The following is a 19,952-nucleotide window of genomic DNA, read 5'->3' as shown; positions in this document are numbered from 1 at the left end:
GCCTAAGAGTGGGAGTCAGGGCACAGGAAGGGAAAAGCAGGGTCACTCATGCGGTCAGTTATCTAGGTTGCCCAGGGCTTTCTGCGCGAGGGACCTTCGTGGGTGGGGGTGGCCTAGATCCTTGTGGCTGGTTCGCTAGGAGCTGTGGCGTACGGCTGGCATCACGTCTGTTCATGATGGAGGTCTTTGAAAATGGATACCATGCGATCAAAAGCTAATGTCAGGCACTTACACGACAGTAATTTTTGGTGAGAATGGGACAATGACAGATACAGCACTCTGCTCCCAAGAAACCTATAACCTGCCTTTATGTAATTTCCTTTCGGAAGGGCCATCAGTCAGGTCTGTCCTGTGGAAGGCCTCTGTGCGGATACAGCCCTGTATTTGCATGGCCTCTTCTGAATTCTGGGTTTTGTATCCTACGTGACACTCTCCATTGGACATCTAACAGTCACTTCGGCCTGAACATGTGCAGCACTGACCTCCTGTCTCCCTGAAACCTGCCTCCCCCGGCTGCTCTCTTCCTGGTTCGTGGCCGCATTAGCCCTCCGTGGGTTCAGGCAGCAGTCTTGGCATCATCTTTAATGTCTCTCTACGTCTAATCTCAGTGAATCCATTGGCTCTGCCTTCAAAATAGCTAGACTCAGCCCTCTCCCCCTGCTGCGGCCGCGGTGCAGGCCCTGCCTCCTGACCGAGTCCCAGTGAGAGCTTCAGCTGGTCTCCTGCCTCCCCCGTCTTCAGTCTGTTTAGCACAGCACCCGGAGAGGCCCTGTCCACACAGAAACCAGCCACGCCACCGCCCGCTCCACACCCTCCCACAGCTCCTGGTCGCTCTGAGGAAAAGCCAGAGTTCCCCAAGAGCCTGCAGCTGCTCCACTGCCTTGGCCTCATCCCCTCTCCCCGCTGTCCCTGTACCCACCTCCTTGCTGCTCCCGAGCTCGGGGAGCCTCTGCCCACAGCCTCTGCCAGCTGCTCCTCTCCTGCATCGTTCTCCCAGATCGCTGCACAACTGGCCGCCTCGTTCCTTTATGTTTTTTTAAACCAAGAAAGCAAATTATGAAAATGCAAAAGTAGAGAGAATAATATGACGCCCATATCCCATTCTCCCAGGCCAGTTATCCAAACAGAAGGGGAGGGGTACGGGGCTGGGATTAAGGAAAACACCAGACATGTCATTTGTGTCACATGTCTCAGGATGCAGCTCTAAAAACATGGGCTCTTGCCCTAGCTGGTTCGGCTCAGTGGTTAGAGCGTAAACCCTTAGGCTTTAGGGTTGTGGGTTCGATTCCAGTCAAGGGCATGTACCTCGGTTGCAGGCTCAATCCCCAGCCCTGGTCAGAGCACATGTGGGAGGCAACTAATCGATGTGTCTCTCTCACATCAATGTTTCTCTCTGTCTGTCTCTCCCCCTCCCTTTTACTCTCTCTAAAAACCAATGAAAAAAATATCCTCAGGTGAAGATTAACAGGAAAAAAAATAATAAAAACATGGGCTTTAAAAAAAATCTTTCTTGTTGAAAGTATTACATATGCCCCCTTTTTCTTCCTTACAGCCTGCCCCACCCCTGCCCCTGGCCTCCACCACCCCATCGTTGGTGTCCGTGGGTTATGTATATGTGCACACACGTTCTTCGGTTGTTCTCAGAGGGAAGATCCACCCACACACTCACCCCCCACCCCCACCCCCACCCCCGCCTTCACGCTGAGATTCTAGTCTGCTCCATACTTCTGTGTCTCGGGATCTGGGGCGTTAAAGTCCCCTAGTATGACTGTTGTTGTCGATCTCTCTCCTAAGGTCCTCCATAAGTCTTTATATATTTAAGGGCTCCTGTATTGGGTGCCTATGTGTTTACAGGGTTATATCCTCTTGTTGGGTCGATCCCTTTAATATTATGTAGTGACCTTACTGTCTCTTGTGATGGCCTTCATTTCGAAGTCTATTTAGTCAGATACGAGTATTGCCATCCCAGCTTTTTTTCGTTTCCATTTGCATGGGAAATTTTTTCCATCTCTTCATTCTCATCCTGTGTGAGTCGCTTGTTCTGAGGTGGGTCTCTTATAGACAGCATATAGTTGGGTCATGTTTTTGTATCCATTCAGCTACCCTATGTCTTTTGATTGGATTATTTAATCCATTTACATTTAAGGTTATTATTAATAAGTACTTATTGCCATTTTAATTCTGTATGCCTAATAAATATTTAATCAATGTTATTAATTAATGAATGAGTATTGAGTTTAAATTTTTGTAAGGTCCAGGACAATTATATGAAAACATTGCCTTAAATACCATACAGTGGAATGATCCCAAGTCTTCGACATTTTAAAAAATGTTTGCATAATACAAATTTAATAACATTTATTAAATACCCGTGCAAGATCTTTTCGCATGCATGCTCTCTCTTACTCTTAATATTAACTGTATGTGTTAGGGCTTATTATTTCCATTTTATAGATGAGGAAACTGAGACTGAGAGGTAGTCAGAGATCAGTCTTGAGATTTCAGTTCAAGCCTTCATTTTTACACTCAGTGCTAGCCTTTTCATATCCTAGCTGCCTTTTCGTTTTGCAGGTGTGACGTAGCCCACCTATATAACCGACTTATGAAACACACTGTTTTAGCCACTTTGCTTACAGGGTATTCCTTTAGTTGTTTGTCTTATAGGATAGAAATCTGCGAGCCGGCATCTCACCAGTGGGGCTGTTGTAGTCAGTAGATGCCCCTCCAAGGACGTGCGAGTGCCCAGGGTGTGGGAGCATCCGCGGGAAAGGAAGCTCCTGGGCCAGCCCTGCTCCCTGTGCGCTGTCTCCCCTCTCCCGCTCTCCTCCTGGGCACCCCTCCCAAGTCCCACGGAGCCAGGCCTGGGCTGTTGGCACTTTGCCCTCCCTACCACCCTGGCCTCCCTCTTGAAGAGAAACCAGGTGAAATGCAAAGAAAATGCAAAAAGCCTCGAAGTGTCTGTCTGCGAGGCCAGCCAAGCGAAGTGTAAATACAGGTTGGCTTAGCGTGCAGAGCTGTTGAGCTCGGGTTTCTGTCTCCCTCAGCCTATCCGAAGGCCCTCACTACTGGCTGGTGCGCAGTTAGCTACCCGAAGGGAGGCTGCAGCCTGGGCCGGGCGCAGCCACACCGGGTCCCAGACCTCAGCTTGGCCACTTGCCAGATGTGTAACGCTGGGCAAATGGCTGACCCTCTCTGGGCCTCAGTGTCCTTGTCTGTAAGTGCCGTAGGCCTGCCTGAGGGCCTGTGGGGAGGTTTCAGTGCAGCAGCCCCTCTCAAGTGTGTAGCGTGCCATCTGCGCATGGAAAGTGCTCGATAAACCAGCGCTGTTAGCAGCCGCCTGTTCGGGAGCTCGTGATGTGACGGGGGAGCGTTTCCGGGCGCGCTGCTGTGTCCCCGCTGCAGCCGCTGGGTGGGCAGGAGCGGAGAAGGGGCACAGGGGCGGCTCCCTGCGGGGAAGCTGGCCAGACCCTCCAGGAGCAGCGTGAGCAGCTTGCAGAAGTGGGAGGAGGATTTTAGGCAAGAGCACAGCATGAGCAGTGGCTCGAGTGTGAGAGGACGCGGCAGAGTCTGGCGATGGAGGACAGAGGACTCCGTGTGAGCCGAGGGAGAGTGTTTGGGGGGGGGGGTGCTGGGGGCGTGGGCTGGGCAGTCCTGTTGGGCCCGCTGTAAGGAGCCCAGAGTATGTGTGCTCTGCTCGGGAATTTGGGTCTTTGTCTGTGGGTAATGGGGCTTCGCCTGAACTGCTATGTCCCCTTGGCTCATTCCTTAGCCTCTCTGTGTCTCAGCTTCCTCACCTATAAAACGCAGTTAAGAGGTCATACCTGTTAGGTTAGGTGGCTCAGGAGGCGGCGCAAGAAATAGAGTCCAGTGAATCAGAAAAGAAAGGAAAGGAAAGTTTATTCTGCGTCCCCGGGAGACCCACGTACCCCCAAAGACAGGGCACGTGGATTCACGCCAACATGGAGGGGGGCGCTTTTTTTATACTGCGGTTGGGTGAGGGGCGGGGACATGAGCTGAGGTATTCAGTTGAGGAGGCTTCAGCTGCAGGGGAGTATGTGGATTCAGGGAGAAGAAGCAGGTATCTGTGTCTGGCACGTTGACCTGTGAGAAATCCCAGGTCTGTGAGAAATTCCAGAGGAAGTCCATTGTCTCATCCCATGTCTGCATGTATCTGATCCTGGGCTCTCTCCGACCTAACAATACCTACCTCACAGGATAACGGAGTCTATGTGAGTGATAGCTGTCAGTGGAGTAGTACTAATATTTTTTTCAGGGTAAAAGTTCTTAATCAGTGTCTAAGTCAGTGAATGTCTTTTCATCTTCTAGGAACGTGCTGTTTCAGATCCTGAAATGTACCTGCCCTGTGATTTGTTTCAATGCTAAGGATTTTGTGAGAACCGTGCTGCAGTATTTGGGTGATGATGGCAGTTGGAAGCACGGTAAGTTATGGCTGATGGGTGGGGAGGACGGGAGCCTCAGGACCCGGGATTGGCGCTTGAAGCGGGAACAGTCTCGTGGGGCTGAGCCCTGAATCTGCGGGGTGAGCACCAACTCCGCAGTGTCCGGGCTGAGGTGCCCACCGAGAGCTGGAGGAGTTGGTGCGGAAACCCACACGCTGGTCAGGGCGCTGTGGAAACAGCAGGCCCCCCTCATCAACAATCACCACGCCTCCCGCCTTCTCTCCTCTCACGGCCCACCCTGCCTACGCCCGCCCTAGGTTATTGCATATGGGACCCCAAGCATGATGCAGATTGCCTGCAATAGTTCAGCATGTGAGCGAGATACGAGGATGTCATTTCTAAGATGATGCCATCACTGTTATCTCCCCCACATACTAGCAATAATCTTTTAATATCATTAGACGTTCAGGCAGTGTTTGCACTTTCCAGTTGTCTTTAAATACTTTTGTCTGTTTGTCTTTGTTTTACAGTTTGTTTGAATTAGGAGCCATACCTGGGATAGGTGCAATATGTTTCTTAAGTCTCTTCTGCTCCATATGTTCTCTTCTCTGTTTTAGATCCTTGCAGTTATTTTGTTGTTGTTGATGGAACCAGCTTGCTTGTCCTGGGGATTTCCCACAGTCTGGACTTGGCAATTGCATCCCCTTCTTGCCAATTAACATGCTCCCCTCTCGGCTCTCTTTCTTATAAATTGGCAGCTAGATCCAGAGGCTGGGTCGGATTCTCGCTGGATTTCTGGAGGGCAAGGCTGCTGCATAACGCAGAGCTTGACCGGACCCTGACCCTGACTCTAACCCTGACCTCTGTAGTGGTGTGTCCTATCAGGAGCTACATCCTGGTGGTGGTTCATCTTTCTTGTGATGTTTGAACTCCTATTCATATGTTAACTCTTCTTGTCTATCTTTCATATTTACCACTTTATCTAGAATCTATTTTCAATCTCTTTATTTCTTTTTTATTTAAAAAATTCCTCTTTTCCATTTTTTTAACTTAAGGCATTATCTATTACATTTATCTGCTTTTGTGTAATGCCAGTTTTTATTTCTGAAAAATTTTGTATTTCTCTTTCCTGAATTCTTTTTTTTTTTAAAGTATTTTTTTTAATTGATTTTTTACAGAGAGGAAGGGAGAGAGATAGAGTTAGAAACATCAATGAGAGAGAAACATCGACCAGCTGCCTCCTGCACATCTCCTACTGGGGATGTGCCCACAACCCAGGCACATGCCCTTGACCGGAATCGAACCTGGGACCCTTCAGTCCGCAGGCCGACGCTCTATCCACTGAGCCAAACCGGTTTCGGCTCCTTCCTGAATTCTTTTATTTTTTTTGTTCAGTTTTTCTAAGTCACCTATTTTCTAAGTATTTCTAATTCTGATTTATTTACTTTTCATAGATTTTATTATTTTCTTAGTTTGTTTAAAGTCTATTTTGTTGGCATTTCTTCTTCAAGTCCTGGCATTTTCTCCCCGTGTGGGGTTTGTCCTGGCAGGCTTCAATTTACTCGGTACAGGAGTTTATGGGGACCAGACCCCACTATTCCAGCACTGTCAGATTCCCCCAAGGATTTTCCAAAAGACATGTGGGTAAGAAGCCTTAATTTTGGAATAATAGAGCTTTGAGAAGGCAAATAGAATGAAAAAACCCTCGGGGGTCAGTTACATTACCAGCCACTGTGAGGTAAAGTCATGCCTCGCTGGCTTGGGGGCAGGCAGCCAGCGTGACTGCGGCCTTTCTCGCCCAGAGCTCCAGACCTCCAGCGTGAGAGACTTCCCAGGCGGCAACACAGACGCCAGGGCTGGCTGCTTAGGTGAATATCAGTCTCCTAGCCCAGCACAGTGTGCCGATGCCAGAAGACACACCCAGTGTGATGTGATCCGAGACTCAGCTTGCTTAAAGACAAGGCCTTATTTTTGTATAGCACAATTAAAGCTGTTAACGGAACCTGAAAAGCAATCCTTTAGGGTTCAGATCTGTTTCTTCATTTATCAGCTTCCCAGCCCTGTGTAACCCCCCCGCTGTGCCTAAAATACTCTGGTACAAAAATGTACCTATGTAGCAGGTGCTGCTCTTACTTTGTAAAAAGCACCTTCTCGTGTCTCGCACATACACACAGGACTCTGCCCCCGGTTTTCAGAGAGGAAACTAACACTTGGGGGACATGACCTCCCAGGCCCGCGGGCTAGTCCCGCTGCTCTTTTCACACATCCAGCTGCCACCGGATGTCGGGCAGGGCACATGCCCAGCGTGTGCGGCATCTTGTCCTTGCCCGCCGTGCCCGCCTCCCCAAAGGCGAAGCTGTGTGCTCAGGCAGCTCCTCACCGCTCTGCCTGCTGCCCAGGATACTTGGGTTCCTGAACACCCCGATGCCATGCCATGCAGGGTCCGGGGTGGCCTGGGAAGGCAGCCCAGCGAGAGGCCAGAGGCTGGAGGAGGGGAGGCTTGGAAAGAGTGGTAGGAAGGCTGCGAGGTGCCTGGGGCAGTGAGAAGCTTGGGAGCAGGCGGGAAAGGGGAGAAAGGAGGCAGGAAGTGTGGCTGAGGATTCTGACTTCGATCTCTTTTAACATTTTGAGAGATCCAAATCCAAGTTAGTGTGGAGTCTCCACCCCTCTGGCATTTGGGATCAAATCCCATGAGATTGGCCTTGTGGGACCTGGGTTTGTGGAGGCCACTTATCCAAGGTTCAGAATTCCTTAGTATTGACAGAACATCGCTTGGTCCTTAGCCCTGTAACTTGAGGGGATGGTAAAATTATGATCATTAATCTGAACTGTGAGAAACGTGTAAAAGCAGAGAAAAGTGAATGCCTCTATCCTGTCACGGTTGAACGAGCTTTCTCTCCTCAGTTGCGGACTTTGTCGGGCTGGACCCTAGGATTGCGGCTTGGCTCATAGATCCTCGTGAGGCCGCACCCTCTTTTGAGGATTTAGTGGCGAAATCCTTCGGAAACGCCATCACGGTAAAAGTGAGCTGCACGTATGGGAATTCCTCAAGAAATACTGTGGTGAGTTGTTTTCAGATAAGATTTTATCAACTTTAATACAACCCTAACTTTAATCCTCATCTGAGGATATTTTTCCCATTGATGTTTTAGAGAGTGAAAGAGAGGGAAGAGGAGGGGGAGAGAGAAACATTGATGTGAGAGAGACACATCGACTGGTTACCTCCTGCACACTCCCCAACCGAGGGTGGGGGCCAACAGGCAACGGAATGTCCCTTAAATGAGAATTGAACCCGCAACCTTTCAGTCCACAGGCCAATGCACTAACCACTGAGAAAAACCTGCCAGGGCAATACAGCCCTAATTTCTCTACAGAAACTCTTTCTATAGACTTCAGAGTTCGCCCAGCACTAAAAAGAATGTCGCTGCTGTTCGCTTTGACTTAGGCGGCCCAGATGCTTTGTGCCCGGGCGTTTCGGGTAGACGTGAATAAGGACGGCGACTTCTGCTCCTTCGTGAAACTGCTCCTGGGAAAACCATTCGCGGGGTGACCTTCCCAATGGACTCTGGTGTCAGGGAGTTGCCTGCTCTGGGAGCAGAGCTGCTCGTTTATACATTCTTAGTGCTGGTGAGGCAGCAGCTGCGGCAGAGGGCCCGGGCGGCCACTCCGCAGGCCACGGCCGCCTCTGGAGATGCACCCGATAGTGAGGAACTGGAACCGGACAATCAGTGGGTCCGGCTGCTGTCACTACTTGAGCCAATTAAAGCAGAGACAGGGTTGAATTCTATATGAGTGTTTATTCCAAAACTGCCGGCCGCATGGGGAGCAGCAGGTCAGGCACAAAAACCTGCTCTGCCCTCCCCACAAGCCAGCTGCTTATATTGGGTAGAAGGACCAAGATTACCTGGGGAGTAGGCAAAAGGGTGTGCCACGTGGGCAGTTTACAGGTGCCTGGGGGTCTGCAAAGCCTGGGGGGCTGCAAAGGCTGGGGGTCTGCAAAGGGCAGGCGATTCTGGCTTCTGCAAGGTTGTTAATGTTTCCCTGATCACAGGCAGCTCCCGGATGGGGAAGGTGGGCTGCATTTCCAGGTGAGCTCCCAGGTCCCACATGCAACCCCCCAGCCAGGTTAGAATGTGCTTCTTTAATCAGAACAAGACAATCACAGTTAACAGAGCATGATTAACATTTCTTACAATTATAGCTTGTCCCCAATATTCTATTTCTGCCCCTATCAAAAGCACGACTAGAAGAACATGCTGAGGGTTTGGGGGGGTTCGGGGGGAGGCACCGATGTTGAGGTGGCAACCTGGGGAGCAGAGCAGGTGGTGGTGTGAGCCTGCCGTGCCTACCACCCGGAGCCGGGGATGCTCGCTTCCTGCCCTTCATCTCACAGACTGTGTCTCACAGGGGCTGGGTTGAAATACAGAGGCTCACTGTCCCCTAATTAAAAGATTTGTCGGAGGGCTGTTGGGTAGCTCACAGACTCCCTGAGGAAAGCAGACTCAGGCCTTGGGGACAGGAGCCAGGCGGCTCTGAGGACCCAGGGAGCCGGAGCCTCAGGCCGGGCCAGTGAACCCACTCTGTCACGTGTCCCTCTGTCACTGTGTCACAGGTTTGCCCAGTGGAGGGGAGGGAGGGCAGGAGATGAGCAGTCCTCCCAGATCCCATGCTGGCCCCAGACAGAGCTGAGATCCTAGCACTGAGCGTTGTTGTCCACCCCAGGCTCAGTCCCTCTTCCGGGGGAGCGGGGTACAGGAAGGTCAGCGCAGATGCCTCGCCCGGGGTCGGGGAGGCCACGGTTCACAGCGGGGATCTCGGACCCTCGGGTCTGGGTTCCTTGTCGTATAAGGAATGAGTTGGGGAGGGAGTGGCTGCGGGAACAGAGCGCCAGCCCAGGGGGCCTGCCTTTCCCTGACCCGCTGTGGGCTGGTCCTCTCAGCCCCCCAGCCTGTGGCCCGCACCCTCCAGTCCCACCCGGAGCTCCCCCAGGCCTCACCCGCACCAGCCCCTCAGGAGCTGCCTTGTCCTATTGTCCAGCCCGCGGCCACTGTGGAGCCTGCACTGCTCGCAGGTGGGGCGAGGCGGAGCTGCTCTGAGGGGCTGTGACAGCTCAGGGAGTGTCAGGGGCGGGACAGCTGTGGGGGGGGGGGTGTCAGGAATCAGGAGAGGAGCGGCTCCTGGAGGGGAGCAGCAGGGTCCCAGGGAGGAGGAGAGGGAGGAGGAGGAGGAGGAGGAGGAGGAGGAGGAAGTGTAGGAGCTGGGCCCCCATGGAGCTGGAGCTGGTCCGAGAGCTTCGGGTTGGGAACTGCTCGGAGAGGGAGCCCTGGTCAGCATGCCGTGTAGACGCTCATGCGGGCAGCAGTGTGGCCACCTGCCAGGCGGTGGCTGAGAAGTGGTCATGAAAGCACTCCTAGTGCTCCCACCCAGTCGTAACCCAGCCCTGCCTCATCTACCGTGGGGCCCAGACCAGAGAGACCAGGCCAACCCACCCAGCGTCTAGGCGGCAGGAAGGAGAATTAGACAGGTGGGGGCGCTGTGGCTCATCCCACCAGCCTGTTTGTCAGTTGAACACAGACTCTGTCCCCCTCCCGGGCTCCTGTGTGTGGTCCCGGGTGAGAATGGCAGGAACTGGATGGCGGCATGGCTCCTCTGCTCCCTCTGCTCCCTCGTGGGGGCTGGAGGTGTGGGAGCCCGAGGCCAGACCGCGTCCTCCTGTCTCTGCCACCCAGTACTCCTCACATGTTGGGCTTCCTTGTGGCTCATGCCTCTGGGATGAGGGGGAGATTGGGTTGAGGAGAAAGTGTCCAGTGGCCAGAAGCTTGCATTGGCCCAATAGGAAGTGCGTTCCTCAGCATGGGACCCGTCTACTTGGAGTCATTGGTGGGTGACGCCACAGATGTGTGACAGCTGCCAGCAAGCATTCCCGTGGGTTGTGTTACTTCCTAGATTGTGCCAATCATTTCGGCCAAGGTTGCCTAATTTTTCATTCTTTTGATCTTTTACAGAATCAGAATGTATGTGCGAACCTGAGGGTCCTCCACAGGCTTACGATGGACCTCTGTTCCCAGCTGAAGGCAAGCGTGTTGTAGCTTCTGGGGCGGCGCTCTGCCCACTGCCGTCCACTGCCTGGCATTTGCACCCACACGCGCAGGAGCAGTGCCCGCGTGTGGGATGTGCAGCAAATGACGCTGAGTCCTGAGGCCACATTCCCCTCCTTCCCTCAGGAAACGGTAGTCCAGCTGATGAGACCTGACGTTCCTGAATGTTCTCTGTGGGTCCACAGCAACTGTAGCATTTCTAGTGCTGCGGTGAACGTGGCAATGGAAGACTAAAAGTCCATAAATGCCAGATCACATAAAAATGAGAAAGATGAAGGGGAGTGGGGAGTGGGCGTGTCCTCCTGTTTCTCACGGTCCCAGCAGGTCTGGGCGATACAGTAGGACACCAGAGGGGGAGGGGCTTTGCCAGGAGGGGCCGCGAGAGGGGGCTCCTGGGTGGGAGGCAGCCCGTCCGCTGAGGAGGAGCCCGGTGCGCTTAGCGAGGCGGGAGGCCGCTGAGCGACGTGCAGCCTCCATAGCAAGAATGTTTCCTCCTGTGAGACAGGCTTACGGTTTATGGCAGCTGTTTTGTACCTTGGAGCTTCCTCTGATACCCATTTTGGCAGGTAAGCCACCTGAAGCTGATGCACAGTCATCTCTCTAGAGAAAGTGCACTAGTGAAGTTCTTAACATTGTGTGGGGACGACTGTTTCTCTCTCAGCTTATTTCAGGGCAGGCAAGGGTCACACGGCCCTGACGAGGTGGCCGGCCCTTTATTTCCCTTTCTGTAAGGAGGGCTTGGACCGCATCACCTCTGGTGTAGAGGGACCAGGCGGGTCTGACGTCCGGTCCAATGGGTCTCTTGTATTGTCTGGATCTGGGTGCCCTGGCCCAGGGACCACTGCCTTCCTGAGTCCCTCGCTCCTGAGAGCAGCCTCATGGGGCGGAGCCTGCATGTCAGTAGTTGTGCGGTCCTGGGGTGCTGTCCTTTAACCCTGCATGAGAACCCCCTAGAGCAGGGGTGGGGAATGTCCGGCCCGCGGGCCGTAGAAGGCCCATGAAATCATTTGGTCTGGCCCTGCATTGAAGATCAGTTAATTACTAGTAAATGTTTGACCGAATAAGCAGGCTAACTTTTTTTTTTAAAATATGTTTTATTGATTTTTTACAGAGAGGAAGGGAGAGAGATAGAGAGTTAGAAACATCGATGAGAGAGAAACATCGATCAGCTGCCTCCCGCACATCTCCTACTGGGGATGTGCCCGCAACCCAGGTACATGCCCTTGACCGGAATCGAACCTGGGACCTTCCAGTCCGCAGGCCGACGCTCTATCCACTGAGCCAAACCGGTTTTGGCGAGCAGGCTAACTTTTAAGTTGATAATTTTGTGTGGCCCAGGAATGATGTTATAAATATCCACATGGCCCTTGGCAGGAAAAGGGTTCCCCACCCCTGCCCCGGGGATCTGCGGCAGGCTCTCCTCTGCGCAGGCCCTGCTGGGGAGCAGAGCAGAGCCTCGCCTAGCGCCCTCGGGCAGCTTTCCATCCAGCGCGTGTCCCACGCCCACTGCCACCACTGCTGGCCCTAAGGGACACTTGCGGAGTGTGCTTGCAGCCGGCGCTGGCATCACTGCCCTCTTCAGGGATGCGGCTCGCTCCCTGCCCCGCGTCTCACAGACGAGTCACTGACGCAGATGCTTTTGCTTTGGTTTGGGACCCAGTGATGGAAAGCCACAGCATTCGGGTGGACAAGGAAGCCTTGGAGAGGACCTCCGCGCTCCTCGGGGTACGTCGCTGGGAGACCCTCTGCATGTTGCTCCGCTTCTTGACCAGCTGCTCCCCAGGCGCAGGGCAGCTCCCCTTCGCTTCCAGCCCCCGGCTGAGTGCTCCTCTCTGACCGCAGAGTGCTGCCGGGCCGGCTGAACACACACTGCATCTGGTTGCTCCCCTGAGAGGCTGTGCCCCGGCTCCATGGGCCCTCAGCCACCTTCTCAAGCGAGGTTCTTGCAAGGACATTGCCCCCTATAGTTTGGTGGGGGGAAGTCATGGGTTTCTTGGATTCTTTAAAAAGGAAAAACACAAGGTCTAACTGAACAATACAAAAATACAGAGGAGTGCATGATGATGCATAAAAAAGTGTTCCACTTCAGTTCTTTTAAAAAAAAAACACATTTTTATTGATTTCAGAGAGGAAGGGAGAGAGGGAAAGAGAGAGAAATATCAATGAGAGACAATCATGGATCAGCTGCCTCCTGCATGCCCCCTACTGGGGACAGAGCCTGCAACCCCGGCATGTGCCTTTGACGGAATCGAACCCAGGACCCTTCAGTCCGCAGGCTGACGCTCTATCCACTGAGCAAACCGGCTAGGGCTCCACTTCAGTTCTTTTTATTTATATATTAATCCTCCCCCCATGATATGTTCTTACTGATTTTTTTTAAAATATATTTTATTGATTTTTCACAGAGAAGAAGGGAGAGGGATAGAGAGTTAGAAACATCGATGAGAGAGATCGATCAGCTGCCTCCTGCACGCCCCCCACTGGGGATGTGCTCGCGACCAAGGCACATGCCCTTGACCGGAATCGAACCTGGGACCTTTCAGTCCGCAGGCCGACGCTCTATCCACTGAGCCAAACCGGTTCGGCACTTACTGATTTTAGAGAGAGGGAAGGGGGAGAGAGAAACATCTATCAGTTGCTTCCCCGGATACTCACCCCTACCGGGGGTCGAACCCGAAACCCAGGTATGTATCCTGACCGGGAATCGAACCCGAGATGTTTTGGTGTATGGGATGACGCTCTGACCCACTGAGCCACCGGCCAGGGCCCCGTTCTTTTAAAGAAAACTGTTTATTTGGATATCCTGAAGATAGTGTGGAGCATTGAGATTAATCATGGGAAACATCAATACTAAATTCTAATTAGGAGGCTTGCTTAAGTGAGCGGACAGCTGTTTGGCAAAGAGTTTGCTGACCCAGCAGACTCCGTTCCGCTCTTGCTGGAAAAGCATTGGCCTGGACGTTTCTGGCTTCTTACTGGCTGTACCAGGAACAGAGCGCCCGTGTTCCCCTGCCTATTTGAATATAGACCGTAGGTGTTAGAGGCTGCTCGGCTCTCCTATGGAGTGTTTGGTATTGGAAACAATAACATTTAATGTGCAAAACACACAAAACACAGAAACCTCGGGGATGACTGTCTTCTCGGTCAAAGCACAGACCTCTTAGAAGCCCTGGGTGCCCTTTCCCGTCAGAGCGCTGGCTGCTGCCCAGCGTCGCTCCTCCGGACATTTGCCGCCATCACAGTGTGCTGCTCTGTGCAGGCTGTCCAGCGCGCCCGAGCACTGTGCTTGGCTGCCTCTGAACGGCAGGTAATGGCCGTGCCCGACGGCTTTCACGCAGCAGCCCTGCGCCACTCGGTGCTGTGGTCCCCGTGCCGGTCTGCCTGCTGCTGCTGGGCATGGGGTTTGCAGTCATTGCCAACCGCGATGCCCCCTTGAGTGTGTCCCTGGGGCATAAAGCAGGGGCTGCCGGGCGCCGGGGCACCGAGATGGCACTGCTCAGCTCACTGCGTTCCAGCGTCTCGCCCGCCAGGGCACACAGGCCTGTCGCTGCGCATCCTCTCCCGCCTGGGACCTCGGGCTTTATAGCAGACGTTTTGGGGAGGATGTAATACCGCGTGACGATTTTGGTTTCTATGTTTCTGACGATTGACGAGGTTGGACAGCTTCTCGTATCACCAGCAGCTGTTCGGAGTTTCTCTTTGGTGAAGGATCTGGCCGAGTTTCCCACCCATTTGTGTACTGAGGTTTTGTCTTTCTCACTGATTAACAGGACATCTTGGTATATTCTGGTTACAAGCTGGGGACTTACTCTTTCACTCACATGATGGTGTCTTTTGATGACAGACGTTCTTAATGTAATTTCAGCCCTTTTTCTTTATGACTAGTGCTTTCTGCATCCGTTTAAGAGATCTTTCCTTACTGCAAGCTCATGAAGTATTCTCATGTGTTATATTTTCATTCGCCGTTGCATTTAGGTTTATAAAATACACCTGGAACTTATTTTTCTTTTTATGGACTTTTAAATTAAGAAATAAATTTCAGCCCTAGCTTGTTTGGCTCAGTGGATAGAGCATCGACCTGTGGACTGAAGGGTCCCAGGTTCGATTCTGGTCAGGGCACATGCCTGGATTGTGGGCTCGATCCCTAGTAGGGGGTGTGCAGGAGGCAGCCGATCAATGATTCTCTCTCATCATTGATGTTTCTATCCCTCTCCCTTCCTCTCTGAAAAATATATTTTTAAAAAAATAATGAATTAAAGAAAAGAAATAAATTACATATTGTGAATGGTACAAATCTTTTTTATTTATTGTGATAAAATACACTTAACATAAATTTTCTCACTTCAAGTATTTCTAACACCACAGCTCAGTGGTGTTACATACACTCACATGGTGCACAGCCCGCCAGCCATCCCCATAACTGCTTTCATCTGGTGAAATTGAAACTGTTCCCATTAAACACTAACTCCCTCTGCTCCCTTCCCCTAGAGGGGTCCGTGCGCCCCTGGTCACCACCACCCACTCTCTGTCTCTATAATTGTGACGCCTGTGAAGTATTTTGTGTAAGAGGAATCAGTTAGCCCTTTTGTGAATGGCTGATTTCACTGCGTAGAGCATCCTTGAGGTTTATCCACGTTGTAGCACGTGGCAGGGCTTCCTTCCTTTCTGAGGCTGAAGAATACCCCATGGTAGACACGTACGCACTTTCTGTAACCGACATCAGTCAGTGGCTGCAAGCTGCTTGGGTGGCGCCCACGTTTACTGGTGGGAATCACGCTGCTGTGAACAGGGGCACACGGATCCCCTCTTTGGAGCATGCGCCCAGAAATGAACGGCGCGATCTTGTGGTCATTGTCTTCAGTTTTCTGAGGAGCTACCGTGCATTTTTCACAGGGTATAAGGGTTCCAGTGTCCCCACACCCTCGCCAACCCCGTGGTCTCTGTTCTTTTATAGCAGCCACCCTAAGCATGTGAGGTGGGTCTCATTGTAGTTTTGATTGTCATTTCACTACTTATTCGTGATGTTGTGAATCTTTTCATGTGATTATTGGCCATTCGTATATTTTCTTTGGGAAAAGGTCTATTCAACTTTTGCCCATTTTTAATTGGATTGTTTGTTCCTTTTTGCATTGAGTTTTAAGAGTTGTCTATGTATTCTGTGTACTAATCCTTTATCAGATATATGACTTGGAAATACTTTCTCCCACTCTATGGGTCGCCTTTTTACTCTGTTGAGAGTATCCTTTGTGCTTCCTACTCTGCCGCGTTCCCAGGCTCCCCTTGGTGCAAATCTTGTTGTTTTTTCTTTCTTTTTTTTTTTCCGTTGGTGCACATCTTAATGTACAGCTTGATGTATGTGTCCATATACACCCCAGTTGCATCCGCAAGAGGCAACCGCTGTTCTGACCTCTGCTGCCATATCTGGTGTGACCCCTTCTAGAGCTCCGTGGGGTGGGGTCGGACAGTGCGCTCTCTTTGTGTCCTTCGCTTAGCACCATGTTCTGAGGTCCGTCTGTTGTTTGTGTGCTGGTAGTTTGTTTCTTTATGTTGCTGAGTGCTACTCCATTGTGTGAATGTGCAACAATGTGTTTACTCTTCTGTGGATAGATCTGAGTTAGTTTTAGGTTTTACTGTTATAGACATTTTTATAAAGATGTGCATTGCAATGTTATTTATACAGCTAAAAACTAAAACTTCCTTACAGGGTCAACAGTAGAGGGACGGTTAGACAAGTGGTAACATAACAGTGCAGTAGAAATCATGTCACCATTCACAGTTACGCTTGCTAACATTGTGGGATAGAAAGTACTTAGAATGTTAAGAGGGAGAAATAAAGTGCAAAATTGTCTTGTACAGTAGTCCCCCCTTATCCAGTTTCGCTTCCCGCGGGTTCAGTTGCCTAAAGTTAATTATGGTTTGAAAATGGGAAATTTCAGAAATAAACTACTCGTAAGTTTTAAGTTGCACACTGTTCTGAGGGCTGTGATGAGGTCCTTTGCTGTCCTGCTCCCGTCCTCCTGGGACATGAATCGCCCTTTGCCCAGCGTGCCCACGCCACATCTAGGCCTGCCTGTCGGTCACTCAGTAGCCGTCTCAGGTACCAGGTGGATGGCTGGGGCATTGCGGTGCTTGGGTTAAAGTTGCCCTTATTTTACTTAATTATGGCCCCAAAGCACAAGAGTGGTGATGCTGCCGGTAGATAAAGCCAGAAAGTGTTTTCCTCCGTGAAGAGTGAGGCCAGTGCAGTGATGGGAGAGCCCACATCCACAGGACTTTTATGCCAGGATGTTGTTATAATTGTTCTGTGTGCTGTTAGCTATTGCTGTGTGCCTGATTTACAAGTTAAACTTCATCAGAGGTGTGGATGTATAGGAAAAAACATAGTATCCGTGGGGCTCAGTGCTATCCGCGGTCTCAGGCATCCATGGGGTCTCGGAGCACCCCCCCCCCCCCCGTGCATAAGGGGGGGGACTACAGGGTCTTTGTCATAAATCAGGTCCCTGTGCGTGTGGGGGTCTTTCCTGGACTCGATTCTGTTCTCGTTGGTGTGTCTGTCCTTGTGCTAACATTCCCCTGGTCTATTACTGGAGCTTTACAATATGCGTGATATCCTACAGTATGTCATTCTTCCACACATATTGGCTATTCTAGGTTCTTTGCATTTTCATATAAAATTCTTCAATTTGCTTTTAAAAATACTGCTCGGATTTTTATTCTGTTTCCAATGTGTGTGACAAAGAGTAATATACAGAGTATGTAGAGAACTCCTATCAATAAGAAAAGCCCTGCCCTGGCCGGTTTGACTGAGTGGATAGAGCATCAGCCTGCAGACTGAGGGGTCACAGGTTCGATTCCGGTCAAGGGCATGTACCTCAGTTGCAGGCTTGATTGATCCCCAGTCCTGGGCTGTTTCTCTCTCTCTCTCCCCTCCTCTCTTCCATTCTCTCTAATCAATAATGGAAAAATATCCTTGGGTGAGGATTAACTAATAAATAAATTAATTAAAATTAGAAAAAATGGTTTAAAGAAAATGGTTGTCACAATTGTTAAAATGAGCTACATATTTGGGGGGGAAATCTAGTGAAAGATGGACATTTCAACCCTGAGGTCGCGAGGCCAGCACAAGCACATAGCTGAGCGCTACCCAAATTGCTGATCCCCAGAAATGCGAGCAGACACCACGGTGGTGTTTAGGGGTGTTTTGTTATGCGGCAGCAGGAAGCCAATACCGCCTACCCCGGCTTCCTCCCACGAGGGAGCACTTTCAGGGCCCGTTTCATAGCAGGACCCGGCCTCCAGCGGGCTGCTGGCTCCTGCGCGCCCAGCTGGGCTCTGCCTCCGCGCCCGCTCCCCCGCTTGGCCGATGCTTTGTAGTTCTCATGTGTCTCTGCCATGAGGAGATGTTTATGTTTTGTTTTGCCTGAAGCTGTCAGTCTTTCTGTCTCTCTCTGTTTATACTCACCCATCACTGCGTGTGCTTAAACACAAGGAGTGCGCTCGTGCGCCGAATGAACGGGAAGCTCACACTCTCCCTCCGTTTTTTGAGATCAAACCATTTATGACTGTGTTTTTGTTTCCTAAGGTCTGACTTATTCCTCAGGGGACCCATCGTCTGTCTCTTAATGCTTTGTTCCTTGTTTTTTAAATCATTTGTTTCTTTAACTCGGAGTTTTGGCATCTTTAACTGAGGCCGTTGTTCCTGGGTTCTTTGTTTAGCTGAGATGTTACTTTTTTATGTTATACGTGTCCCGCTCCTAGTTTTTCTGGCCCCTATTTGTAAACTTCTTAGAAATGCCCACCTAACGGCAGTTCTAAAGAGTAGAACGTGGACGATACTAAACCAGAACTGGTTGATTTGACTCGGCTCTCTTTTTCCTTTTACAACAATTTTTTGTTAAGTCCTGGCCTTCTTCTACTTTTCTTCTGACCAGGATGGTGAGGGGAAAGGGTTTGTAAATGCAGCAGGTCCCGTGGCTCTGCTCGGCCCAGCGCTGTCTCTATCGGCCGCGCCGTCTCTTGGTCTCTCCGTGGCTGCCGTCTCTGTGCTCACTGTGGCCGTGCAGCTGGGCCTGGAGTCTCTGCCGTGGGACACGCAGGGGTTCTGATGCTTATAATGGGATGCTGGACCCCTTTCTAGTCAGAACGCTGCTGGAGAATTCATTCTTTCCCTCCCTCGTTTTGGTGAATTTTTTTAAACTGTTTTTGCTTCTTTCCGTTTGTTTCCTTAGGTTTAGAGGGATCCTGTGAGCCTGGGTATCCCACCATGAGTCAAAATATGTATTTTTAGTGTCCAAAATATGCGTTTGTATCCTTATAAGGGCTTTTGTTGGGAACTGTTCGGTGAACAAATCAAACCATCTTAAACTGCTAATGAGATTGTGTTTATCACGTTCACAGTCTCGTCTCAAGGAATTGGAGCAGGAAGCCCACTTCGTGGCAGGAGAGCAGTTCCTCATAACCAGCAGCGATCAGCTTCGAGAGGTACAGCTGCATTCTGGTTCTTCTATAAAACAAGCTTCTTATTCAGGGGTGAAGGGAGATTTGTCCTGAACTTATATGGAAGTTCATGTTCTCTCACAATGAGAGTCATTCCTTTAGAGCAGCGGTTCTCAACCTGTGGGTCGCGACCCCTTTAGCGGTTGAACGACCCTTTCACAGGGGTCGCCTAAGACCATCCTGCATATCAGATGTTTACATGATGATTCATCACAGTAGCAACATTACAGTTATGAAGTAGCAATGAAAATAATTTTATGGTTGGGTCACAACATGAGGAACTGTATTTAAAGGGCCAGAAGGTTGAGAACCACTGCCTTAGAGCAAGGTATTGGAAACTTACAGAGACCTGGTGGCCCGGCCTGTGGCCCTGTCTCTACGAGGGCGTCACTTTCTGTGTCTGAGCGGCGGCCTGGGCTTCCCTGCTGCTGGGAGCCATGCCGGGGATGTGCCCTCGTGGCTTGAATGCTTTTCAGGGGGTCCCCTTTTCCTCTCAGTGTGGCCGGCTCTCTGACCAACCACTGGCACCTAAGCCACCGGAAGGCGGTGTCAGATGTGACCTGAGCAGAAAGCAATGCAAACTTGCGACCGAAGCCTAAGCTGGTAATTCATTTCACCCGCTTTCGGGTTAGCCTGGAGGCGAAAGGGGCTTAAGAAAACATTGAAAAAATTAAAATGTGAGATGAGTCTTTTCTTCTGAGCCACAAGCTAAAGGGGTCGTTTCTAAATCTGGCCGGTGTGGCAAGTACGCGGCCTGAAGAGGGAGAGAGACAGCAGGGCCGCCGGCTTCTTCTCCGGCGCAACATCGCTCATGTGGCAGTGAGGCTGGCTACCTGAGGACGTAAAGCAGCCCACTTTGTGGGCACCTGGTGCTTCAGAGGAGCTGAGGGAAGTCATTGTAAATTAAAACAAATGGTGGCCCGGCCGGCGTGGCTCAGGGGTTGAGCATCAACCTATG

At 51.1% G+C, this 19,952-nt stretch overlaps 1 protein-coding gene across 1 annotated transcript in view; it reads left to right on the top strand.

The window, feature by feature from the left end:
- Positions 1 to 19,952, top strand: part of POLN (DNA polymerase nu) — a gene marked incomplete at its 3' end in the record, with an annotated part of 75,415 nt that overhangs the window by 22,276 nt on the left and 33,187 nt on the right. The window contains exons 6-11 of the mRNA XM_023745421.1: positions 4,327 to 4,439; positions 7,305 to 7,462; positions 10,406 to 10,474; positions 11,004 to 11,064; positions 12,159 to 12,223; positions 18,896 to 18,979. Coding sequence (XP_023601189.1) covers positions 4,327 to 4,439; positions 7,305 to 7,462; positions 10,406 to 10,474; positions 11,004 to 11,064; positions 12,159 to 12,223; positions 18,896 to 18,979 — 550 coding nt within the window. The remainder of the gene's footprint in view (positions 1 to 4,326; positions 4,440 to 7,304; positions 7,463 to 10,405; positions 10,475 to 11,003; positions 11,065 to 12,158; positions 12,224 to 18,895; positions 18,980 to 19,952) is intronic.

This window comes from Myotis lucifugus, unplaced genomic scaffold (assembly GCF_000147115.1).
Source record: "Myotis lucifugus unplaced genomic scaffold, Myoluc2.0 scaffold_540, whole genome shotgun sequence".
In the NCBI taxonomy this organism is placed as follows: domain Eukaryota; kingdom Metazoa; phylum Chordata; class Mammalia; order Chiroptera; family Vespertilionidae; genus Myotis; species Myotis lucifugus.
The sequence above is the reverse complement of the archived record's forward strand: the minus strand, read 5'-3'. Positions and strand labels throughout refer to the sequence as shown.